General features: G+C 54.1%; 1 protein-coding gene across 2 annotated transcripts; it reads right to left on the bottom strand.

Annotated features, from left to right (window-relative positions):
• Positions 1-3,782: 3,782 nt before the first annotated feature.
• LOC105737675 (mucin-3A-like) lies at positions 3,783-24,445 on the bottom strand. Of its 2 annotated transcripts, none has more exons than XM_030796562.1 (13): positions 24,244-24,445; positions 13,855-22,085; positions 11,328-13,146; positions 11,036-11,221; positions 9,009-9,124; positions 8,526-8,590; positions 7,431-7,579; positions 6,939-7,004; positions 6,421-6,583; positions 5,572-5,748; positions 5,389-5,480; positions 5,183-5,235; positions 3,783-5,011 (listed from the first exon to the last, which is right to left on the bottom strand). In XM_030796562.1, the coding sequence occupies exons 1-13, from the start codon at positions 24,302-24,304 to the stop codon at positions 4,970-4,972; spliced, it is 11,220 nt and encodes a 3,739-aa protein (XP_030652422.1). In that variant the 5' UTR covers positions 24,305-24,445; the 3' UTR covers positions 3,783-4,969. The 2 variants fall into 2 exon arrangements, with proteins under 2 accessions (XP_030652422.1, XP_030652421.1); XM_030796561.1 differs by having other exon boundaries at positions 11,328-13,095.
• Between the last annotated feature and the right edge of the window lie 1,349 nt (positions 24,446-25,794).

The following is a 25,794-nucleotide window of genomic DNA, read 5'->3' as shown; positions in this document are numbered from 1 at the left end:
GGTAGTCTCTGATCTGACATCTGAACTGCTCCCCAAGGACCCAGAATCCATTCCCAGAGCAGGGGATGGTTTTCAGAGAACTGGGGTCTGCTGGAGGAGGAGAGGCCCAGGCGCAGAAAACTGGGATCCTCTAGAGGAGGAGAGGCGCGGGTGCAGAGAACTGGGGTCCGCTAGAGAGAAGAGGCACGGGTGCAGAGAACTAGGATCTGCTAGAGGAGGAGAGGCGCGGGTGCAGAGAACTGGGGTCCTCTAGAGGGGGAAGGGCGCGGGTGCAGAGCACTGGGGTCCTCTAGAGGGGAAGGGGAGCCGTGAGTGCAGAGAACTGGGGTCCTCTAGAGGGGAAGGGGAGGCGTGAGTGCAGAGAACTGGGGTCCTCTAGAGGGGAAGGGGAGGTGTGAGTGCAGAGAACTGGGGTCCTCTAGAGGGGGAAGGGCGCGGGCGCAGAGCACTGGGGTCCTCTAGGGGAGGAGAAGCCCGGGTGCAGAGAACTGGGGTCCTCTAGAGGGGAGGAGGGTTGTGGGGCGCAAATCCCCTGTCAAGTGGTGGCTGTGTTCATTATTTGCTGTGTTGCCCCAGGCAAGTCACTCATCCTCTCTGAGCCCCCATATCCTCATCTGCCCCGACTTCCTTACACAGTCCGCCTGGTGACAATCATATGAGCTACCTGCTGGGAAATGGCTTTGTGAACAGCAGAGCCCTCTGCAAGAGGAGGGCAGGCGTCTCTGGATCTAATCAGACCTTCCAGAGCCCTCCGGAGTGGCCCTACTTGCCTGGCCTCACTCCCTCCTGCTCTCTGCACTGGCCATAGATAGATGTTTTTCTGACTGTTTTGCACACTAAGGGATTCACCTGTGTTATCGTTGCCACACAATTATAAGCACCTGAGGGACGGGGGCTTTTGGTTGCTTGGGGGCCATCTCTAACACTCGGCTGGGTACACAGAGGCAATGCCACCCGCTGACTCCTGGGGCCTTCATCATCGCTGTCATCACCTCCATCACCCTCTCCTTGAATAATCTGAGGACAAAGATCTGCTGGGCCAGGTCTTGGGAGCAGGGATGGGGAGGACCCCTCCTAAGACCCATCGAGGCCCACAGCTTCCCACTCCTGTATATGAACTTAAAGGGAATCTATGTGTTATTAATAAATTCTTGTAATGTCCCCAAATCCACAGAGTTCATCACTCCAGCCCTTGGAACTCTCCCATCAGCTCCTCCCTGCCTGTACCTCTCTCCCAACATGTCTGGGTGGGGTAAAGGAAGTCTCATCTGTCAAGGCTTGGCTGGCAGAGGCAGCCTCAGAGGGCCTGAGTCCCTGGCTGGGAGGATGGTGGAACTTCCCTGGTGGGTTACCTTGAAGGTGTCCTGCAGGGCTCCAGAGACCCCCACCCCAGCTCCCCTGCCCCCTCACCACCCCTTCTGCCCACCCCACAGCCTCAACTCAAGGTCTCCCTCTCTCACCTCTCCTCATCCCTGTCCACCCCTGCCAGAAAGGAATCAGAAAGTCTGTTCTGTATGAGGGAAATCAGCGGGTCAGAGTCCTCTCTCAGACACAGTCACCACCAGGCTGAGCAAGGGCACCCGAGCCTGTGTCTCTTCCCGCAGCGCCTCAGCCATTTTTTTTTTTTTTTTTTTTGGAGGGTGTTTTACTCTTGCCGTGAGACTGGAGTGCACTGGCGCCATCTTGCCTCACTGCAACCTCCTCCTCCCATGTTCTAGTGATTCTCCTGCCTCAGCCTCCCAAGTAGCTGGGATTACAGGGGCACCACACCATGCCCAGCTAATTTTTGTATTTTTAGTAGAGACGGGGTTTCACCATGTTGGCCAGGCTGGTCTCGAACTCCCGACCTCAGGTGATCCACCCGCCTTGGCCTCCCAAAGTGCTGGGATTACAGGCATGAGCCACCACTCCCAGGCCCGTCAGCCATTTCTAACTGGTGGGGATTCCCCAGGTGCACCTGAGGCTCCCCCAAGTCAAGAGACGATACTGTCACACACTCCTCTGGACTCCCTCTCTCCCAACCAGGGCTGGCAGCATGTGCAGTGCCTCTGTGAGGTTTGGAAAGACCCATCCCTCCAGCGGATAAAGCCCCCAGGATGAGGGCAGGCAGAGACCACTGTCTATGTGACAAAAGCCCCCTCATTCTCCCGGGGGGAGCCTGGAGAGCAGAAGCTGTGGATTTCAGCCACCCCTCAGCCAGGGGGCTGTGTGCAGACCATCCCCTGCACAACCACAGGCACCCACAGGTCTCCACAGTGACCCCTTCAGCACCCCCAAGGCAAGATGAGGTCACAGCACGGGTCTCCAGCCCTGTGGCAGCTCATTGCCATGCAAAGGGGAGGAGGCCACCTGCAGCCCTGCTGCCTGAGGCAGGGGCATGTACTATGACCACCCAGGAGCACTGGCCCCGGAGCATCAGCCCAGGAGCACTCACCCAGCGTTGGTGTAGCAGTAACAGACGCGCAGAGCCGGAGAGCCAGCGTCAGAATCCAGATCACCAGCATCTCCCAGGGAACGGGCCCCTGGCTGCCCATCTTCCCCCGTCAGGAGGGACCAAGAAATGAAAGCCTCCCAGGAAGGGATCAGCTATAAAAAGGACCCCAGAGAACTTTGCCTTGAAGAAGAGCAGTGCCTGTCCCAGGGTAGAGGTGAGGTGATGGCGTTGAGCAGGTAGCGCATGGTGACCACGGGGAGTTAAACGAAGGGCAGCCTGTCCACCCTTCTTCCTTATAAGTCCTGGAGTAGTCACTGCCCTGAGCCGGGGTCCCTCTCTCTCAGCAGAAGTCAGAGGCACTTTGGGTCGGGCAGCACAGGAGGGAGGGACGGAAGCTAGAGGTGTGAGCACACCACTGGTGACAAGAGGTGGGGGCCAATAAGCACCGGGGAGCGGGTGATCATGGAGGGAGAAGTTCAGAAACGTGGAAGGGGCAGCTGGCAACAGGCCAGACCAAGTCAAGGACCCTCCACTCCCACCCCTGAGAAGCCCCTCTCTCTTCCAGCCATCCCTCCCCATCCCCCACCTCAACATGGTCCTTGCCAAATGTCCAGGGCTTTCCCTGGGGTCCCCAGTTTCCAGCCCTTCTCCTGGGCGGGGTGCCCACTCACACCTGAGACTTTATGGTCCTGGTCCCCACCCCTGGCCAGACACAGAGGTGACGAAAGGCCATGGCCCATCCCTGCCCAGGGCAAGCATCAAAGGGGCCCCTCCCAAGCCCACACCAAAAGACCCAAGGGGACACGTTATTTCTGATCACCCTCGACTCCTCAGGCAGGCCTGACTGCCCACAACAGCAGGAACAGAAGGGCCCCGCGCCAGCGTAGACAGGCTCTGCTGTGTGAGTTTGCTATCAGGGTTTGGGGGCCTTGTGGGGGATCAAGATCTTTGGGGATGCCCAGCTTTACCCATCCTTGCAAAAGGTGGCTGGACCAGGCAGCCCTAGCCCCTGGGCCACCCAACTCCCTGAACCAGCACCAGGGGTCTAACTGCTCCCTAAGCCCCCAGTGTCAAGGTCAGGGCAGTGGTGGGGGTGGGGAGAGCACAGATGACAAAGCCCAAGGGGCCCCTGCCCAGAGTCACTCTCCAACAAAATGGGTCCCCCCAACCTCTGTGTTTTCTATGAGGAACATCATGGCCCCCAAGGGCTGCCCACAGACCCTCTCCTTCCTCCCTGGGAGACACGAGTGCTCCCACGATCCTCCTACAGCGCCGCCTCTGGAAATCCCCGTTCTCCAATCAAACGGAGACCACTTGGGGGGTAAAAAGGAGACAGACAGAGAGCTGCTGCTTTTTACAATAAACTCTATACTGTGTTCACATGGAGACCTGGAGATGTGCCGACTTCCTGTCCCCAAAGCCAATCTTCCCAGCCCAGGAGACTGAGGATTTCAAGGGCTCAGAGTTACCGCAGGAATCCAGGTGACACCAGGCAGAGAGTGGGGAGGAGGGGAAACGGAGGGGATGGGTTTAAAAGGCAGTGGCGAGGCGAGAAGGGAGGAGGATCGAAGGGAATGAGGAGGAGGGAGACTGAGGGGGCTGCCTTTCCTTGGGGACTGGGGAACTCATGGCCTGCCCCCACCCACGGGGCTCCAGGGGTGAGAGAAAGGGGTGGAGAATAAAGAATTGGGCAGCAGGGTGATGGGGGAAACAGCAGCTGGGGTATTTAGGTCAGGGGGAGTCGGGGGCAGAACTGATGAATGGACAGGCTCAGAAGGGGAGAGGATACAAGGAATGAGAGCAAGAGAAACAGTGAATTGGGCAACAGGGTGATGGGGGGAACAGCAGCTGGGGTATCCTAAGACACAGAGGCTATCTATACCTTGCTAGGGACCGGGATGTGAGGAGAGGAGGGAGGATTTAGGGCTGGGGGACTGGGGGGCAGGATGGATGAAGGAATGGGGTCAGAAGGGGAGGACATCTAAGGAATGAGCGCAAGAGACGCAGCAGGCAGTTAGATCAGGAGAGGGCAGGAGATGGGATGGGGCTGCAGGCTGCCTCCAGGTTCAAGGTAAGAAACAGGCAGTAGGGAATTGAGAGAAAATAGGAACCAGGGCCAGAGACCAGGTGAAGGACAGGAGGATTGGAGGATCCCAGAGAGGCAATGGCAGCATGAGGGCTGAGACGGGAGGGCAGAGTAGGACCGAGAATTGACCAAGTCTATGTGGCTTTCACAACAACGGCGTGAGATATCATACAGGAATGTTGTACCCGTTTTGCAGGTGAGGAAACAGGCTCGTTACTGACTTGCCCAAGGTTCCACAGTGGAAGAGCCTGGACATGAACTGCATCTCCAGGTGGGTTTCAGCCAAGTTGGAAAGAGAAGGATGAGATTTGGGGGAACAGTCTCATCTTGCCCAAGAACAGCAGGAGCCTGGGCTGTCCGCGTCCTGGGGCCACCTCTTGAAATGGACGCAATGCAGACCCTTGTGTCCGGAGCAGGGCGGAGCGGGTGGTGAAGGGACCCCGCAGGGCTCACACTGAGGATGAGGTCATCTCGGGTCTCTTGATGTGCACCTGTCACAGAGTCACAGAGAGGGACGGGAACGCGGAGCCACTGGTTTGGGCTGACAGGGAGGTCACTGCTGATCCGAGCCCAGCCCCCTCCCTGCCCTGGTGGGGGTCGGGGAGGGAATCTGGAATGGAGGCTGGGAGAGTTCCTTGGGGTCCCCCTCTTTAGCCCCTCACCTTCACAGTGGTGTCCACGTTCTCCAAGGCCACATGGAAATTTTTATGCTTGTCTGGAGAGAGAGGAAGGGAGAAAGAGAACGGGAGAGGGAGGGGACGGAAGGGAGAGGGGAACGGAGTAAATGCGAGGAAGGCAGGGAGGGCGTCTGTCCTCGCAGTGGTGACCAGGAAAGCCCCCTCCTGCTTCCTCAGGAGGCAGGACTCACCTGTTCCTTCGTCCTCGAAACTCCAGTTTGAAAAAGTGCCCACGACTTCCTCATCCCAGGTCTCGAACCATTTCCTGTCCTGGTCCCAGGACCTAGGTGGGGCCTCCGCGCGGTCAGACACAGCCGGCCCCCCGGGACCCCTTGGCTGCCCTCGCCCCCCGGCCCTGCCCCCCGCGCGCTCACCGGCCTCGGCGCAGGCTGCCCCACCATCCGGAGCGCACCGCCCGGACGCCCAGCGCCAGCAGCAGCAGCAGCAGCAGCAGCGCGGCGCCCGCCGTCAGGCCCCCGACCAGCGCCCTCCAGTGGACGGCCACCTCGCAGCGCGGGCCAGAGAACCAGTGCGTGTCGGTGGAGTAGCAGCTGCGGGAGATCGCAGGGTCAGACCCTCTTCACCTCCGGGCTCGGGGTCCACGCGTGCACCTGGGCCCCGCGGGGGCGGCTGAGGGGGCGGGGCTCCAGCCTAGGGCAGCGGGAGGTTCCACCCTAGGGCAAGTGGGGGGGTTCCACCCTAGACACCGGGCTGGAATCCACCCTAGAACGAGGGGGCGGGGCTCTACCCTAGGTAACGGGGCGGGATTCTACCCTAGATCAAGTGGGCCGGGCCCCACCCTAGAAGGAGAGGGCAAGGCTCCACCCTAGAACAAGGGGGTGAGGTTCTGCCCTAGAACAAGGGGGCGGGGCTCTACCCTAGGTAAAGGGGCGGGATTTCACCCTAGATCAAGTGGGCAGGGCTCCACCCTAGAAGCAGGGGGCGGGATTCAACCCTAGAAGGAGGAGGCGGGGCCCCACCCTAGAATGAGTGGGCGGGGTTCTCTCCCAGAACGAGAGGACAGGACTCAACCCCTTCAAGGGAGCAGAGCTCCAGGGCAGGGCTCCACTGTAGGGCATGGGGGATGGGCTTGGAGCGGGATTCTGGGGACAAGGCTCCACCGTAGGGCCTGGGGGCGGAGCCGGGGCGGTGCATGGGGCGGGGCTTCCTCCTAGAATGAGTGGGCGGGGCACGGCTGATGCTGTTGGTGAGCGAGGCCTTACCGACACGCGGGACCGCTCCTCTCCAGAACGCACTGGCCCTGGTGACAGTCGATGGCGTTGTCCACGCCCGACGTGCATTTGGTGACACAGCGGAGCCGGGTGGCCTCCACCAAGGGGAAGTAGAACTCCTCATAGCCCGTGGGAGCGGCGCGGCGGCAGATGGCTGGGGGTGGGGAGGGGGTTGCACAGAGACAAGGACCTCATCCATTCTATTCAGGGGTCTGATAATGGTGCCTCTGAATATGAGCGAGGAGGATTCCGTTTCCGAGGTGGGGTGCTGTGGGGTAGTCCCTGGGATTCGATGATGGGAGTCCAGCCCCAGCACCCTCACACTCTCCTAGTCGGCGCTGCTGTCCTCAGGTGGAAGCCACTAACCAGCGCCAGGAAGGGCCGCCCTGGGCCGCATCACTTGCCTCCCCCAAAGGTCTCTCCCTGCCCCCTGGCTTCAATGGGCAAATGGCCCTGGTGGCAGAGGTCATAGCCACGGGAGACCACTCAACCCTTTACCCCACCCTCACCTTCCGGGGTCAGCTCGGTCTTGCTGTTGTTGTTCACCTTGATGGAGTCAGGCTTAAAACACAGGGCTGCGGGACCACAGGCACAGATGGAAAGGGTGGGGCAAATCAAGGGGTTAAGGTCAAGGGGTTAGGGCCAGGAAGCAGGATAGGCATAGGGAGGGCAGTGAGGGCTCTCTCCATCTGGGGGAGTGTGGAGGAGTCACAAGGGAAGACTCCTGTTCCCTGCCTCATCTCCCCTGAATAATCTGAGGTCTTCAGCCATCCGGGAAATGCTGAGCATGACAATCAGGGGGTCTCTTCCCCAGTACCGAGGTCCTGGGGAGACCCTCCCTAGCCCCACCCTTGACACCGTTGTGTGTGGACTCATTCCCCTTCTCCCAACCTGCCAGAGGTACCACAGGGCTGTCACCCGAGCCCAGAGGCCCCCTGGCCAAGCTGGAGTGAGCTGAGGTGGCAGTTCAGGCCCTGGTCGCTCCTCCAGCCCTGGCTCACTCTGGGAGTCCTGGCAGCTGTTCGCATCCTGGCTGGCGTTCTGCAGCGCCTCCTTCAGCGCAGTCTTCACCTGCTCATACTCGCTCTCCAGCTGGCGGCTGAAGGGCAGCTCCAGCAGGACCAGGTAGTCCACCACGATGCTGCCATTCCTGAGGGGTCCACGGCCTTAGTGAGTGCCCCAGCCAGGGATACATGGGTACTTGGAGGGGCACCTCCAGAAGCAACCCAAAGTGCACCAGAAGGGGGAAGGGAGCAGAGGTCATGAGTTGGGATGCCACGTGCATCCTTTTCAGAAGGGGCTGCCAGCATTCCTGACTTGGTCCGCCTGGGAAGGCAGGGCAAGGAATGACTGACATGATTGACTTCGTCTCTCTGTGTGTTTTATAGAGACAAAGTCTTGCTCTGTCACCCAGGCTGGAGTGCAGTGGTATAATTATAGCTCACTGCAGCCTCCAACTCCTGGGCTAAAGTGATCCTTTCTCCTCAGCCTCCCAAGTATCTGGGACTACAGGTGTGCACTACCACGCCTAGCTAATCATTTTATTATTATTATTATTATTACTATTTTTATTGTTGTAGAGATGGGTTCTCACTATGTTTCCCAGGCTGGTCTTGAACTGGTTTCAGGTGATCCACCCACCTAGCCTTCAGAAAGTGCTAGGATTGCAAGTGTGAGCCACCACATCTGGCCTGACATTCTCTTTGTGTTGCATCAAGCCATCATCCACCAGGCGCCCCTGGATGCACTCTCTGTCCCTCTCTCTCTTTCTCTCTCTCTCTCTCTAATGCTGACCCACTCAGTAGAGCAGGGGCCAGCCAGAGGGGGACGAAGTCACCAATCCAGGCACCACCCTCTCACATGTCCCTGCAACTTCTCTCCTTCCAGTGTGCTGAAGAAGAGAGGTGCCACCCCTCCTCCAGATAAATGGCCCCAGAAAACGATCCGAAAAAATACCCAGGGAGTGATTCCTTATGTACCCCCTCCACCCGTCTCTTTATAAAATCTGATGATTACAAAAGAAAGGAATGGGTTTTTTGTGTGCACACATTTCCCCCACCCAACACCGCCTCCGCACCCCCAGATGGGTCTCCTACCTCAGGGACAGGATCTCCACACCCTTGAAGGTGAAGCCCCGCGTGTCTGCAAAAATCTTCTGCATCTGAAACACCAAGGAACCCTGGGCTCACGTCCGAACCTGCAGACCTGAGGGCACCCAGACGCCCAACCCCAGCTCCAGGGGAGACCCTTCAATTCCCCTTCCCGGCCAGTGCCATGGCTCACGCCTGTAATCCCAACACTATGAGAGGACGAGGCAGGCGGATCACGAAGTCAGGAGTTCGAGACCAGTCTGGCCAACAGAGTGAAACCCTGTCTCTACTAAAAATACAAAACATTAGCTGAGGGTCGTGGTGTGCACCTGTAATCCCAGCTACTTGGGAGGCTGAGGCAAGAGAATCATGTGAATCCAGGAGGCAGAGGTTGCAGTGACCCAAGATCGCACCATTGCACTCCAGCCAGGATGACAGTGCGAGACTCCGTCTCAAAAAAAAAAAAAATCCCCTCTCTTTGCCCTTTACCTGATTCCAGAAGGTCTTGTTGAAATCCCTGTAGGCCTGAGAAGTGTTGTCATTGAGGTCCGGCGAGAACTGCTGATCCACAGACACTTCCATGCCCACCTCGGTCTCCACTACATCTGCACAGAGCATGCATGTCCCCAGTCACTTCTCTGTCTGCTTTTGTCTGAAGCCACCAACACCACCACCACCACCCCAACCCACAGGCTCCTCCTGCTGCTCCCCTCCAAGATCCCTGAGGACCGATGCCCAGAGGCAGGAACAGATGTAGGAAATCCAGGAAGCATTGTGCCTCGGGAGGCTGAGGCAGGAGCATCGCTTGAACTCAGGAAGCGGAGGTTGTAGTGAGCTGAGATCACATCACTGCACTCCAGCCTGGGCCACAGAGCGAGACTCTGTCTCAAGAAAATGAAAAAGAAAGAGAGAGAGAGAGAAAGAAAGAGAAAGGGAGAAAGCATTGTGTGAAGATGAAGGAAAGAAGAAAAGAAAGGAAAGAAAAGAAACAAAAAAAGAAAGAAAGAAAAGAAAGAGAGAAAACAAAAGAAAAAAATAAAAGAAAGAGAGGAAGGAAGGAAGGAAGGAAGGAAGGAAGGAAGGAAGGAAGGAAGGAAGGAAGGAAGGAATTGTGTGGAAATGACTGAAAGCAGGCAGGAAGACAGCAGTCAGCGTGTGATCCCTCCAGGCTGCCCCCATAGTGGGTGGATGTCCATGTCCTAATCCCCAGAACTGTGACTAGGCTATACTACGTGGCAAGGGAGGATCAAGGGTGCAGGATGAATTAGATTGCTAATCAGCCTAACTTTTTTTTATTGTTGAGTTAGGGTCTCATTCTGTCATCCAGGCTGGAGTGCAATAGGGGGATCATAGCTCACTGCAGCCTTGACCTCCCAGGCTCAAGTGATCCTCCCACCTCAGCCTCCCAAATAACTGGGACCACAGGCATAGGCCACCATGCCCAGGTAAGTTTTTTAAATTTTTCGTAGAGATGAGAGTCTCGCTGCGTTGCCCAGGCTGGTCCTGAACTCCTCGCCTCAAACGATACTCCCTCCTCGGCCTTCCAAAGTGCAGGGATTATAAGATAATCAGCTGATTTTTTTTTTCTTTTGAGACAGAGTCTCGCTCTCCCTCTGTCATCTATGCTAGTGTGCAGTGGCTAAATCTCGGCTTACTGCAATATCCGCCTCCTGGATTCAAGCGATTTTCCTGCCTCAGCCTCCTGAGTAGTGAGGATTACAGGCATCTGCCACCATGCCCAACTAATAGTAGAGACAGTTTTACCATGTTGACCAGGCTAGTCTCAAACTCCTGACCTCAGGTGATCCACCCGCCTCAGGCTCCCAAAGTGCTGGGATTACAGGTGTGAGGCACCCCGCCCGGCCTAATCAGCTGATGTCAAGAAAATTAACATAGACTATTTGGGGAGAAGGCAAAGTCATCACAAGGGTCCTTAACGGTGGGAGAAGCAATGGAGGAGGCCAGAGTTCATCAGAGGGAGATGAGGCTATGGGAGAAAGACACAGAGAGATGCAGCCTTGCTGGCTTGGAAGATGGAGCCAGGGGCCCTGGCACACGCAATGTGGGAGGCTCCAGAAGCTGCACAGGGCAAAAAAAAAAATGGATTCTTCCCTGGAGCCTCTGAAAGACAACACAGCCCTGGTGACGCCTTGATTTCAGCCCAGTGACACCCACATCAGAATTCTAATCTACAGAATTCTAACATGGTAATGTCGTGTGGTTCCAGCAGCCAGGTTTGTCTTTGTTGGTCCGGCAGCAGTTGGAAACTGATACAGCTCCAAGCAGCCCAAGTCAGGAGATGGCCCCAGGAGGGAGGGTGGTCCCAGCCACCTCCTAAGGGTTGAGGACAGAGAGGAGCATGACACAGGGCAGCAGAGGGCATAGGAGAGATGGCAGGGAGGGAAGGACTGGGCAAACGGCATGGGTGCCTCCAGGCCCCACAGAGGGATAAATCTGGGGAGAGTCAGTGACACCCTCTGGGAGGAAGTACGGAAGGCATAGCTCTGGCGACTCACCTAAATCCACCTGTTCCACAGCAAACTCACAATGGGAACCATAGAAGGTGCTGGGGCACTGGCACTTGAGGCCATCCCACTGACCCCCATTCTGGCATCTGGTCTGGAGCTGACAGCGGTCCCCAGAGAACCCCGGAAGGCAAGCACACTGGCCCTGTTCCCAGGTGCCACCATTGTCACAGGTGCCTGGAAAACACAGGAAGAAAGGGAAGCTCAGGATAGAGCCTGACCTCAGTGACACAGGAATTTTGCAGGGGAGGAAGGAGAGGAACAGAGAGGAAGAAAGTCCAACCTGCAGTGGTGGTCAACGTGGACTGTGTGGTCATCTGAGAAGTGATGGGAGTTGTCCTGCGCGATGTAAGGGTGGTAGGAGTCTGGGTAGTGGCCACTGGTGTCTCTGAAGTCCTGGTGGTTGGTGGGGAGGGGTGTGTTGACTTGCTTGAAGTCCTCAGGATGGTCGGGAGGCTACTGCTTGGTTTCGTGGTGAGCGGGACAGTAGAGACGCCAGGAAGAGGTGGAGGAATCACAGAGCTGGTGCTCAGCCAGGTCTCACTGGTGGGCATTTGAGGACTTGTGAAAACTGTGTTTGTGGGTACAGTCCCAGTGCCAGTGGAACTGGAAGCATTGGGTGTGATGCTGGGCTCACTTTCTGGCGTCATGGAAGAAATGTCCATATATGTAGTAAGGGTAGTTTGAATACTGATCGAGCTAGGACAGGTGACCATTTCGGTAGTAAAGGGAAACACTGTTAATGGGGTGGTGGGAGGAGAAGGAGCTTCAGTGCTGGGATCCATTTCAACACACGGATCAGTGGGAGAGGCAGGGACTATGGTAATTGTTACAGTTCCTGGACAGGGTGTGGTGGAGGGAAGGGAAATATAAGAAAAGGGGGTTATTTCGGTGAGAGCTGTGGTCAGAGAGGAGCTGGTAGGAGAAGTGCTGGTAGTTGCAGAGGAAGAGAGAGTAGGAAAGGCTGTGATGGAAGAGGAGCCCACATTTTCTGTACTGAAAATGTATGGTGAAGAAGGAACAGAATGAGTGGTAGTAGAGAACACTGGAGTTATGCTGGCAGAAGACGGAGAAGAGGACATGATGATAGTGGGTGTTGAGGACCAGATGATGGTACTAAAAGAAGTCAAGATTGCATTTGTAGATGTACTTCCCCTAGTGAAGGATTCTGTAGTGAACTCACTTGTAGATGTGAGTGAAGTTTGCAATGAGGGAGTAGAAGGAGTTGTTTGAAGGGTGGAGGAATGTGTGCTAGGAACAGGATACTGTGATGTTGACATGATCGTGCTCAAGGCTGTTGATGGAGTAAGAGTATGAAGAGTGGGCGTGGAGGAATCCATACTTCCAAAGGTGACAGTAGTAGGTACAGGGGATGTTTGGGTCCCAGTGGCCGACATCAGTACAGGAGGGGTCTGTGTTGGGGTTTCAGGTGTAACAACAATACTTGTGCTAAAGGAACTGATTGGGGTGTTCTCAGTACTTCTGAGGGTCGCTCTTACAGTGGACACGGTGGGAGAGGTTGTGCCCACAAGGGATGAGGTTTCTGTACTTTGGACGGAGGGAGAAGATGAAATGATGTGTGTTGGGGTTGGTAAGCTACTGATATCAGCGGGTATAGAGGGAAGGTCTGTGGTTGTAGTGAATGAAGTGCTGGTGCCCACAGATGAAGGGGTGAGAATTCGTAGGGTTGTGGTTGGGATGTCTGTACTCAGAGAAGATGGGGTTACAGGCGTGGAAGTCACCCCAGTCTCTGAGGTAGTAAAAGGTGAGGTGATGGCAGTTGTGGATGCACTGACTGTGGAGTAGATGGTTGAAGATGTGAAGCTGGGAGTACTGTGTGAGGTGGTCTCAGTGGTGGTGATTGAAGAAGTGAAGTCAGGAGTACTGTGTGAGGTAGTCTCAGTGGTGGTGATTGAAGAAGTGAGGCCAGGAGTAATGTGTGAGGTGGTCTCGGTGGTGGTGACCCATGAAGTGAGGCCAGGAGTACTGTGTGAGGGGGTCTCGGTGGTGGTGATCGAAGAGGTGAAGCTGGGAGTACTGTGTGAGGTGGTCTTGGTGGTGGTGATCAAGGAAGTGAAGCTGGGAGTACTGTGTGGGGTGGTCTCCGTTGTGGGGATCAAAGAAGTGAAGCTGGGAGTACTGTGTGAGGTGGTCTCGGTGGTGGTGATTAAAGAAGTGGAGCTGGGAGTACTGTGTAAGGGGTCTCACTGGTGGTGATTGAAGAAGTGAAGCTGGGACTGCTGTATGAGGTGGTCTCAGTGGGGGTGATCAAAGAAGTGAAGCTGGGAGTGCTGTAGGATGTGGTCTCGGTGGTGGTGATCGAAGAAGTGAAGCTGGGAGTACTGTGTGAGGTGGTCTCGGTGTGGGGATCAAGAAGTGTAGCTGGGAGTACTGTGTGAGGTGGTTTCAGTGGTGGTGATTGAAGAAGTGAAGCTGGGAGTACTGTATAAGGTGGTCTCGGTGGTGGTGATTGAAGAAGTCAAGCTGGGAGTATTGTGGGATGTGGTCTCAGTGGTGGTGATCGAAGAAGTGAAGCTGGGAGTACTGTGTGAGGTGGTCTTGTTTCTGGTGATCAAAGAAGTGAAGCTGGGAGTACTGTGTGAGGTGGTCTCAGTGGTGGTGATTGAAGAAGTGAAGCTGGGAGTATTGTGGGATGTGGTCTCGGTGGTGATCAAAGAAGTGAAGCTGGGAGAACTGTATGAGGTGGCCTCGGTGTTGGTGATCGAAGAAGTGAAGCTAGGAGTACTGTGTGAGGTGGTCTCGGTTGTGGGGATCAAAGAAGTGTAGCTGGGAGTACTGTGTGAGGTGGCCTCGGTGTTGGTGATCGAAGAAGTGAAGCTAGGAGTACTGTGTGAGGTGGTCTCGGTTGTGGGGATCAAAGAAGTGTAGCTGGGAGTACTGTATGAGGTGGTCTCGGTGGTGGTGATTGAAGAAGTCAAGCTGGGAGTATTGTGGGATGTGGTCTCAGTGGTGGTGATCGAAGAAGTGAAGCTGGGAGTACTGTGTGAGGTGGTCTTGTTTCTGGTGATCAAAGAAGTGAAGCTGGGAGTACTGTGTGAGGTGGTCTCAGTGGTGGTGATTGAAGAAGTGAAGCTGGGAGTATTGTGGGATGTGGTCTCGGTGGTGATCAAAGAAGTGAAGCTGGGAGAACTGTATGAGGTGGCCTCGGTGTTGGTGATCGAAGAAGTGAAGCTAGGAGTACTGTGTGAGGTGGTCTCGGTTGTGGGGATCAAAGAAGTGTAGCTGGGAGTACTGTGTGAGGTGGCCTCGGTGTTGGTGATCGAAGAAGTGAAGCTAGGAGTACTGTGTGAGGTGGTCTCGGTTGTGGGGATCAAAGAAGTGTAGCTGGGAGTACTGTGTGAGGTGGCCTCGGTGTTGGTGATCGAAGAAGTGAAGCTAGGAGTACTGTATGAGGTGGTCTCGGTGGTGGTGATTGAAGAAGTCAAGCTGGGAGTATTGTGGGATGTGGTCTCAGTGGTGGTGATCGAAGAAGTGAAGCTGGGAGTACTGTGTGAGGTAGTCTCAGTGGTGTTGATTGAAGAAGTGAGGCTGGGAGTATTGTGGGATGTGGTCTCGGTGGTGATCAAAGAAGTGAAGCTGGGAGAACTGTATGAGGTGGCCTCGGTGTTGGTGATCGAAGAAGTGAAGCTAGGAGTACTGTGTGAGGTGGCCTCGATGTTGGTGATCGAAGAAGTGAAGCTAGGAGTACTGTGTGAGGTGGTCTCGGTAGTGGTGATCGATGAAGTGAAGCTGGGAGTACTGTGTGAGGTAGTCTCGCTGGTGGTGAGCAAAGAAGTGTAGCTGGGTGTACTGTATGAGGTGGTCTCTGTTGTGGTGATTGACAAAGTGAAGCTGGGAGTACTCTGTGAGGTAGTCTCGGTGGTGGTGAGCAAAGAAGTGTAGCTGGGTGTACTGTATGAGGTGGTCTCTGTTGTGGTGATTGACGAAGTGAAGCTGGGAGTACTCTGTGAGGGGGTCTCGTTGGTGGTGTTTGAAGAAGTGAAGCTAGGAGTACTGTGTGAGGTGGTCTCGGTGGTGGTGATTGAAGAAGTGAAGCTGGGAGTACTGTGTGAGGTGGTCTCGGTGGTGGTGACTGAAGAAGTGAAGCTGGGAGTACTGTGTGAGGTGGTCTCGGTGGTGGTGATTGAAGAAGTGAAGCTTGGAGTACTGTGTGAGGTGGTCTTGGTATTGGTGATTGAAGAAGTGAATCGGGGAGTACTGTGTGAGGGGGTCTCGGTGGTTGCGATTGAAGAAGTGAAGCTAGGAGTACTGTGTGAGGTGGTCTTGGTGGTCTTGGTTACCAAGTTTGTGGTAGGAACTGTGGCTGTAACTGTGGTTGGGAGAGAGGAAGAGGTGGGTCGGAGAGAGGTCACAGTGGACAATGTACCTGTCATACTGGTGGAATAGGTGGTTCTGGTCGTGGAATCTGTGAGAGCACTAGTAAGAGAAGTAGGGTAGGTGGTCTCAGATGTAGGTGTAGAACTGGTATCGGGACTGGAGAATGTGATCACCAAGGTAGATAGAGGGGTGGTGTTTGTGGTACCACTGGCAATCGCTTCTGTACTTGGGACAGGCATAGAAGATGAAACGCTACTGGTGAATAATGGTAACATATTAGTGACTGTGGGCAGAGGGGCGGTAGTTGTCATAGAAGTCACCATATATGTGGAGGTGATTGAAGAAGTGATGAAGGGAGTAGAACTCACTGCTGTTTTGAAAGATCCTGTGGAAACGTCAGGGGTAGGAGTCAGTGTGGCGGTCTCAGGGGATGTGGCTGTTGAACTGGTGAATATAGTCTGACCTGTGCCTGTAGTTGCTACAGTGGATGAAGGTGTTTCCATCGTTGTAAATATTGTGAATGAGGTGGTGGTTGTAGGTGATGGGGCGGATTCAGCTGTTGTGTGGAGTGTACTGGTGATGGCTGGAGGTGAGGAGATACTCTCAGTGTGAGTGGTCCCTACACTGCTGGCAGACATGGATGAGGAAAATGAATATGTCACTGGAAAGCTCGTCAGGAGGGAAGTTGTCTGAGTGCCCCCAGTACTTGTGATAGTTGGTCTCTCACTGGGAGTGGTGGCGGAGGTCATGCTGACAAGGGATGAGGTTTCTGTATTCTGGATGTTGGGGGAAGATGGGATGTCACTTGTGGACACTGTTGAACTACTGGAAACAGCAAATGTTGAGGAGAGGATTGTTGTTGTAGTCGAGGATTCAGTAGAGCCGACAGAAGAGTGGGTGATAGTTGTTGGTGTTGTCGAAGGGATGTCTGTACTCAGAGAAGATGGGGTCATGGTTGTGGAAGTCATCATGGTGCCTGAGGTAGGCAAAGCTGAGGAGATGGCAGTCGTGGTTGTCCTGATTGTGGAGTAGCTGGTTGAAGAAGTGAAGCTGGGAACACTGTGGGAGGTGGTCTTAGGGGTGATGGTTACCAAGGTTGTGGTAGGAGTCATGGCTGTTTCTATGGTTAGGAGAGAGGAAGAGGTGGGTGGGAGAGAAGTCTCGGTGAACAATGTACCTGTCATACTTGTGGGGTAGGTGATGTCGGTCATGGAGTCTGTGGCTGTGCCAGGGGGAGAAGTAAGGTAGGTGGTCTCAGATATAGGTGTAGACCTGGTGATGGTAGTGGGGAGTGTGGTCACCAAGGTGGATAGAGGGGTGGTTTTGGTGGCGTGACTGGTGATTGTTTTTGTGCTCAAGACAGGTGTAGAATATAAAATGCTACTGGTGAGTGATAACGTATTAGTGGCTGTGGGCCAAGAAGTTGTAGTTGTCATAGAAGTCACTGTATTGGTGAGAGTGACTGAATAAGTGATAGCAGGAGTAAAAGTCGTGGCTGTTGTGAGAGATTCTGTAGAAATGTCAGTTGTAGGAGTCAGTGTAGTGGTCTCAGGGAATGTGGCTGTAGAGCTGGGGAAGGTGGTCTGACCTGTGCCTGTAGTTGCTACAGATGTTGAAGGTGGTTCCATCGTTGTGGATGTGGTGAATGAGGTGGGGGTAGTGGGTGACGGGGTGGATTCAACTGTTGTGTGGAGTATACTGGTGGTGCCTGGAGGTGACGAGATACTCTCTGTGTGAGTGGTCCAGGTACTACTTTCGGACATGGAAGAAGAGAATGAATGTGTCATTGGAAAGCTTGTCAGGAGGGACATTGTTGGAGTGTTTTCAGTACTTGTGAAAGCTGGTCCTCCACTGGGAGTGGTGGCAGATGTCATGCTAACAAAGATTGAGGTTGCTGTATGCTGGACCGTGGGAGATGAGGGAATGACAGTTGTTGGCCTTGCAGACATGCTGGAGACTGTGTACACTGAGGTGAGGTCTGTCATCATAGGTAATGAACCAGTGATGCCCACGGATGAGGGAGTAATAGTTGTTGGTTGTGAGGTAGGGATACCTGTGCTCAGAGTAGATGGGATCATGGATGTAAAAGTCACCATGGTACCCAAGGTAGTGGGAACTGAGGTGATGGCAGTGGTGTGTGTGCTGGCTGTGGAGTAGATGATTGAAGAAGTGAAGCTGGTGGTACTATGTGAGGTGGTCTTGGGGGTGGTGGTTACCAAGCGTGTGGTAGGAGTTTTGCCGGTTTCTAGGGTTGAGACCAAGGGAGAGGTGGGTGGAAGAGAGGTAGCAGTAGATGATGTCTCTGTTATAGTGGTGGGATAGGTGATTTCAGTCGTGGACTCTGTGACAGTGCTCGTGGGAGAACTAGGGTAGGCAGTCTCAGATGTAGGTGTAGACCTGGTGATGGTAATGGGGAGTGTGGTCACCAAGGTGGATACAGGACTGGTGTTTGTGGTATGACTGGTGGTCATCTCTGTGCTTCGCACAGGTGTAGAAGATAAAATGCTACTGGTGAGTGATGATAACGTATTAGTGACTGTGGGCCAAGAGGTCATAGTTGTCATAGAAGTCATTGTATTGGTGGAAGTAATTGAAGAACTGATGGGGGGAATAGAAGTCATGGCTGTTGTGAGAGATTCTGTAGAAATGTCAGTTGTAGGAGTCACTGTGGTGGTCTCAAGGAATGTGGCTGTAGAGCTGGGGAAGGTGGTCTGACCTGTGCCTGTAGTTGCTACAGTGGTTGAAGGTGGTTCGATCATTGTGGATGTGGTGTATGAGGTGGTGGCAGTGGGTGCCGGGGTGGATTCAGCTGTTGTGTGGATTGTACTGGTGCTGGCTGGAAGTGAGGAAATAATCTCTGTGTGAGTGGTCCCTGCACTGCTGGCAGACATGGAAGAGGAAAATGAATATGTACTTGGGAAGGTCGTCAGGAGGGAACTTGTTGGAGTGCTGTCAGTACTTGTGATAGTTGGTCTCCCACTGGGAGTAGTGGCAGAGGTCATGCTGACAAGGGATGAGGTTTCTGTATTCTGGATGCTGGGGGAAGATGGAGTGACACTTGTGGACATTGCTGACGAACTGGAAACAGTGAATGTTGATGTGAGGTCTGTTGCTGTAGTCAGGAAAACAGTAGAGCCCACAGAAGGGTGGGTGATAGTTGTTGGTGTTGTCGAAGGGATGTCTGTCGTCAGAGAAGATGGGGTCATGGTTGTGGAAGTCACCATGGTACCTGAGATAGTGGAAGCTGAGGAGATGGCAGTTGCGGATGTGCTGACTGTGGAGTAGATGGTTGAAGAAGTGAAGGTGGGGGTAGTGTGGGAGGTGGTATCGGGGATGGTGGTTACCAAGGTTGTGGTAGGACTCGTCGTGGCTGTTTCTGTGGTTGGGAGAAAGGAAGAGGTGGGTGGGAGAGAAGTGGCGGTGGACAATGTACCTGTTATACTTGTGGAATAGGTGATTTGGGTCGTGGAGTCTGAGACAGTGCTGGTGGGAGAGGTAGGGTAGGTGGTCTCAGATGTAGGTGTAGACCTGGTGATGGTAGTGAGGAGTGTAGTCACCAAGGTGGATAGAGGGGTGGTGTTTGTGGTATGACTGGTGATCATTTCTGTGCTTGGGACAGGTGTAGAAGATAAAATGCTACTGGTGAGTGATGATAACGTATTAGTGGCTGTGGGCCAAGAGGTCGTAGTTGTCATAGTAGTCACTGTATTGGTGGGAGTGATTGAAGAACTGATGGGAGGAGTAGAAGTCATGGCTGTTGTGAGAGATTCTGTAGAAATGTCAGTTGTAGGATACAGTGTAGTGGTCTCAGGGAATGTGGCTGTAGAGCTGGGGAAGGTGGTCTGACCTGTGCCTGTAGTTGATACAGTGGATGAAGGTGGTTCCATCATTGTGGAAGTTGTGAATGAGGTTGTGGTAGTGGGTGATGGGGTGGACTCAGCTGTTGTGTGGAGTGTACTGGTGATGGCTGGAGGTAAGGAGATACTATCTGTGTGAGTGGTCCGGGCACTGCTGGCAGGCATGGAAGACGAAAATGAATTTGTCCCTGGGAAGGTCGTCAGGAGGGAACTTGTCAGAGTGCTGTGTGTACTGGCAAAAGTTGGCCTCCCACTGGGAGTGGTGGCAGAGGTCATGCTGACAAAGGATGAGGTTTCTGTATTCTGGACAGTGGGAGATGAGGGAACGACAGTTGTTGGCCTTGCAGACATGCTGGAGACTGTGTACACTGAGGTGAGGTCTGTCATCATAGGTAATGAACCAGTGATGCCCACGGATGAGGGAGTGATGGTTGTTGGTTGTGAGGTAGGGATACCTGTACTCAGAGGAGATGGGATCATGGATGTAGAAGTTCCCATGGTACCGAAGGTAGTGGGAACTGAGGTGATGGCAGTTGTGTATGTGCTGGCTGTGGAGTAGATGGTTGAAGAAGTGAAGCTGGTGGTACTATGTGAGGTGGCCTTGGTGGTGGTGGTTACCAAGTTTGTGGTAAGAGTTTTGGCTGTTTCTGCGGTTGAGACCAAGGGAGAGGTGGGTGGAAGAGAGGTGGCAGTGGATGATGCCTCTGTCACAGTGGTGGGATAGGTGATTTCAGTCATGGAGTTTGTACCAGGACCAGTCGGAGAATTAGGATAGGTGGTCTCAAATGTAGTCACAGATGAGGCATTTGGAGTGAGGAGTGTGGTCACCAAGATAGATGGAGGGATTGTCTTTGTGGTGCCACTGCTGATTGCTTCTGTGCTTGGGACAGGTGTAGAAGACAGAGTCATACTGGTCAGTGATGTAAAAGAATTGGTGGTTGTGGGAGGAGAGGTCGTAGTTGTCATAGAAGTCACTGTATTTGTGGAAGTGACTGATAAAGTGATGGGAGGAGAAGTCATAGCTGTTGTGAGAGATTCTGTGGACATGTCAGTTGTAGGAGTCAGTGTAGTGGTCTCAGGGAATGTGGCTGTAGAACTGGTGAAGGTGGTCTCACCTGTTTCTGTAGTTGCTACAGTGGTTGAAGGTGGTTCCATAATTGTGGAAGTTGTGAATGAGGTGGTGGTAGTGGGTGACAGGGTGGATTCAGCTGTTGTGTGGAGTGTACTGCTGCTGGCTGGAGGTGAGGAGATACTCTCTGTGTGAGTGGTCCCGGCACTGCTGGCAGACATGGAAGATGGAAATGAATATGTTGCTGGGAAGGTCGTCAGAATGGAACTTGTAGGAGTGCTGTGTGTACTTGCAAAAGTTGGTCTCCCACGGGGAGTAGTGGCAGAGGTCATGCTGACAAGGGATGAGGTGTCTGTATTCTGGATGCTAGGGGAAGATGGAATGACACTCGTGGACATTGCTGAGGAACTGGAAGCAGTGAATGTTGATGTGAGGTCTGTTGCTATAGTCAGGAAACCGGTAGAGCCCACAGAATGTTGGGTGATAGTTGTTGGTGTTGTCGAAGGGATGTCTGTACTCAGAGAAGATGGGGTCATGGTTGTAGAAGTCACTATGGTACCTGAGGTAGGGGAAAGTGAGGAGATGGCAGTTGTGGATGTGCTGACTGTGGAGTAGATGGTTGAAGAAGAGAAGGTGGGAGTACTGTGGGAGGCAATCTCAGTGGTGGTGGTTACCAAGTTTGTCATAGGAGTCGTGGCTGTTTCTGTGGTTGGGAGAGAGGAAGAGGTGGGTGGGAGAGAAGTCTCTGTGGACAATGTACCTGTCATACTTGTGGAGTAGGTGATTTCGGTAGTGGAGTCTGTGACAGTGCTGGTGGGAGAAGTAGGGTAGGTGGTCTCAGATGTAGGTGTAGACCTGGTGATGGTAGTGGGGAGGGTGGTCACCAAGGTAGATAGAGGGGTAGTGTTTGTGATACCACTGGTGATTGTTTCTGTGCTCAGGACAGGTGTGGAAGATAAAATGGTACTGGTGCGTGATGACAATGTATTAGTGGCTGTGGGCTGGGAGGCGGTCGTTGTCATAGAAGTCACTGTATTTGTGGAAGTGATGGTGGAAGTGATGGGGAAAGTTGAAGTCACTGCTGTTTTGAGACTAGTAAATACTGGGGTTGGGGACATGGTCGTATGGATGCTTCCAGTGGGCAAGGGAGTCCTTTCTGTGGTTCTAGTTGTAGAGGAGATTGTAGTGTGGAAGGTTGTGTCTGTGGCTGACACAGAGGACGAGGGTGTCACTGTCACTATGGGAGTTTCCCTTGCAGTGGTGGTAGAGGCAGAAGATGTCACGGCTGACATTCCTTTCTCAGTAGAGATCATAGGGTAAGTCCTGGTGACGGTGGTCACTGGCTTCTGTGTCACGGGAGTGGGGGTGTAAGAGCTGGTGAAGGCCACCTGTGTCATGGTCACACAGATGGAGGTGGGGTGGGAGATGGTGATTATAAAGCTCGTTGGATACACGCACTCAGTGGTGGCCGAATAGACCAACACAGTGGGTGGAGTGGTTTCAACCTTGAAGGCAAACTTGGACGTTGGGGTGGTTGAGGTGTTGGAACTGACTGGAGAGGTGAGCAATGTTTCAGAGATGAGTGTGTCATGGGGGGAGGTAGTGAGCGTCACAGGTGCATTTTCCCTGTGGCCAGGAGCAGGAGAGGTGAGCTGGGGGACACCGAGTGGCCACCCAGCCAGGTCTCTGGAATGTGGAGAATTGCTGAGGGCAGCGCTGGCTGCTTCTGCCCTGGGGAAAGGCACTTGAGAGATGGATGTGGCCATGGATAAAGTTCCTGCATTGGCGGCAGAGCAGAGGAATCCACTGGTAAATCCGTGGGTCATTTTGTTACATCACTCATGTAAGCTACTCACTCACCCATTTTCCAGGCAGCATCACAGAGGGCAGGGCATACCGCAGCTCAGTCCTGCATCAGAGGCAGCTTGGAGCTGGGCGCTTTGTGGTGCTGGAGCCCACTGCCTGTCTTGCTCCTAGGGGAGCAGTGGGGCATGGGAGCCCTCATTCCTCACCCAGCCTTGGCCTTGTCATGGCAGGTCCTCCTGTCCTGATATAGCCGAGGTGGGCAGAGCCTCCCTCCCCTCCCTTCCCTCCTCTGGTCGCACCCAGGCTCCTCCTCCCTCTGCCCCTTCCTCTCCTCCCCCTGCTACTGCCTGGAGTCCTCCCATCCCCCCCCATTAACCTTCTGCTCCCACCTCCACTTCTGCCTGAATTCTGCTGCTGTCTGGGCTGATTCCCGCTTTCAAAGAGAAAAAGAGAGAACCCAGCCATGTCCTGGCAGGGGGCGCATCACAAAAACCAGGAGACAGGGAAAGCTGCACAAAGAGGGCCAGGCGAGGTGGCTCTCGCCTGTAACCCCAGCATTTTGAAAGGCCAAGGCAGGAGATCACTTGAGGTCAGGAGTTCGAGACCAGTATGACCAACATGGTGAAACCCTTTCTCTACTGAAACAAAATACAAAAATTAGCCGGGCGTAGTGGCGTGTACCTGTAGCTGAGGCAGGAGAATCGCTTGAACCTGGGAGGCAGAGGCTGCAGTGAGCTGAGATGGCGCCACTGCACTCCAGCCTGGGTGACAGAGCAAGACTCCATCAAAACAAAAACAAAAACAAAAAAACTGTCTAGAGAACACCAAAGAGAAACAGGCTAAGCTCACACGCTAATGACTTCAAAGGGCATGGAGTGAGGACTAGGCTGCGAGGCAGAGAGACAGCATAGAAAAGGAAACTTCTAGAAGGAGCTACCTCAGCCATCAAGCGTGATGAGTTCTGGAGACCTTAAGGCTTAGCAGTGAGTGTTCATCACAAAAATAGACATATTTTTCTACAATTATTCCCTTTTGGCCGTGGGATTCATTAGTTTACAAGCATGAACCCCAGCACGTGGATTTCAACCCATTTCACAGATGGTCAGAGTTAGGATCAGAGATCCGGCTGTCGGGGGTGTCGGGGACGAGGAAGACAGGCAGCCACAGCAGATGGGAAGTGGGAGTACCCGACCTGCTACCCCTCACCTCGGGCACAGCCCATCTTGTGGCTGAGAGCTGAGGTGTCACGTCTCAGCCTAGCTCACCCTAGCGGGTGCCAGGGAAGTGGGATCAGGGATTATGAGAATCCCCAGGCTACAGCCCTTGGCTCCAGGATGTGGCCCTGGAGGTGACTGAGAAGGGGACTCATGGGCCTGTAGGCTGGGCGGCCTGGGATCGGGGATCAGAAGCAGACACTGAAGTACAGAGAAAAGAGAAGTATAGAGGAATTGCGGGGTGTTCCTGCAGGGCAGAAGAGAGAAGCCTGGGACCCCATGCCGAGCAGGCTCAGACGCACCCTTGGAAGTGAAGTGGACTCAGGAGCTCCCTGCCCCGGCCGTGGTACCAACAGCTGTGCCCAGACACATGGGCCCTGGCCGGGGTGAGAGAGTGATGGCAGAGCTGGGAAGGAGCCACTGGGGGACAAAAGGCAGAGAGGCTGAAACCAGAGGACGGAGACCAGGGGTAGAAGTTAGAGGGCTGTCAGGGAGGGAGAGGCCAGTGTGAAGGGGGCACTCAAGCTGGGGGCGTGAGGCAGGTGACAGAAGGAGTCAAGACAGGAAGGGCACTGCTCTGGGAAGATGTAAATCCCACCCTCCACCCTCCAGCTGCAGATACAGATTGGGGCTCAGCCCCTGCAACCTGCTCCGTGCTTGGTGGAGAGTGGCAGGGACCCAGCTCCCTCACTCTTTCCCAACCTCGGTTTTCCCTGCACCTGGAGCTCTGGGAGAAACCTCTCCTCGTCGCCCCCTCCTCCAATCAGGCCGTGCCTCGGTTCTCCCTGCACCCAGAGCCCCAAGCGGTGCCTTCTTATTCCCCCTCCCCAGGCCTCACAGCCACTTTCCCCTCCTCTTTCCTGGAACATCACATCAGGAGCTTTTCTCCAACCCCCTCCCGCCTCTCCTCCTTACCTGTGGCCCATGGGGAGGCCTTGAGCATCCAGAGGAGGCCAAGGAGCCCCAGTAGCCGCATGGGCCCAGCGGGCAGAGGGCTGGGGCAGAACAGGCTTCAGGACCAGGACAGCGGCAGGGACGTGGCTCTGGGGTGCACGTAATGAAAGTGCTGGTTATCGGTTTTGCTGAGCCTCACCTTTGCACCGCCCCACCTCTCCCATCTTCCTCCCTTCCTGCATCCAGACAGACAGACGTCAGCGCTGTGGGAAGCGGGACACGGGGGAAAATGATAGGACAAGTCCAGGAAGTGTCAGGCAGGAAGAGCTGCTATTGGCTCAGCCCCACAGCCTGCCTGGCCCACATGGAGCTCGCTGAAAGCTTCCCTTCCTCCCCGACACCCGTGGAGGGTACCCTTGACCGAGGGCTTGGACTCTGGAGTCTGGGCCGACTCCTGCAGCCTCTCCTTAGTTTCAATTCCTCCTGCTGGGGACACAGTGCAACCTCGCTCTTCTTCAAGCCCCTTCTATCCCTCAGTCCGCCCCGGCTCCATCCTGCCCCCTGCAGGACCCCATAGGCCAGACAAAACCGTGGAAGTAATTAGCACAGAATTCCATCTGAAGTCATTTTATTATCTGAAGAGTTGGGGCTAGGTCCCAGAAAAGGAAACATGGATGACCAAAGGAAACACTCAAAAATACTAGTCTGGGCCCGGCGCGGTGGCTCACACCTGCATTCCCAGCACTTTTCAAGGCTGAGGGGTGTGGATCACTTGAGGTCACGAGTTCAAGACCAGCCTGGGCAACATGGCAAAACCCCATCTCTACTAATAGGCTGAGGCAGAAAAATCGCTTGAACCCAGAAGGTGGAGGTTGCAGTGAGCCGAGAGCACACCACTACACTCCAGCCTGAGCAACACAGCGAGACTCCATCTCAAAAAAAAACTAGTTTGGACCCAGCACATTATTTGACCTATCCAGTTTGGGCAAAGGTGTGAAGAATAAACGTTCTTACCCAGCTGGTGGGTGTGTAGGTCGGTTGGGTTGTTTTAAAAGGGTAATTTGAGGATTACTTGAGGTCAGGGGTTCGAGACCAGACTGGCCAACATAGTGAAACCCCATCTCTACTAAAAGTACAAAAATTAGCCTGGCGTGGAGTGGGCACCTGTAATCCCACCTACTTGGTAGGCTGAGGCAGGAGAATTGCTTGAACCCCGGAGGCAGAGGTTGCAATGAGCTGAGATCGTGCCTCTGCACTCCAGCCTGGGCGACAGAGCGACACTTCATTTCAAAAATAAGATAAAGTAAAACAAATGTTCTTATCCAGCTGGTGGGTGTGTAGGTGGGTTGGGTTGCTTTAAAGGGGTAATTTGGTGGCATCTATTAAAATTTTAAATGAGTGCCTTAGGACCCAACAATTTCACCCTCCATCTCTGCGTTGAAGAAGGCCTTCAAGGAAGCATTCACGAGGATGTTTATTGACTCTCAATTATGGCAATTTTGATGGAAATTGGAAACAGCCCAAACGATTGTTTCAACCCAGAAAGAAGATGGAATAGTCACCCTACAGAAC

The sequence above is a fragment of the Nomascus leucogenys genome, chromosome 17 (genome assembly GCF_006542625.1).
Source record: "Nomascus leucogenys isolate Asia chromosome 17, Asia_NLE_v1, whole genome shotgun sequence".
NCBI classification, from domain to species: Eukaryota; Metazoa; Chordata; class Mammalia; order Primates; family Hylobatidae; genus Nomascus; species Nomascus leucogenys.
The sequence above is the reverse complement of the archived record's forward strand: the minus strand, read 5'-3'. Positions and strand labels throughout refer to the sequence as shown.

Bases quoted from the DNA above. Each gene is read 5' to 3' on its own strand.
- LOC105737675 (XM_030796562.1), bottom strand. From the start codon at position 24,304: ATGCGGCTACTGGGGCTCCTTGGCCTCCTCTGGATGCTCAAGGCCTCC. The intron at 9,125-11,035 runs GTGAGTCGCCAG...TGCTCTGTGCAG, and splicing joins TGTGGAACAGGTGGATTTAG to ATGTAGTGGAGACCGAGGTG. The intron at 5,236-5,388 runs GTGAGTCCTGCC...CTCTCTCTCCAG, and splicing joins TTTCGAGGACGAAGGAACAG to ACAAGCATAAAAATTTCCAT.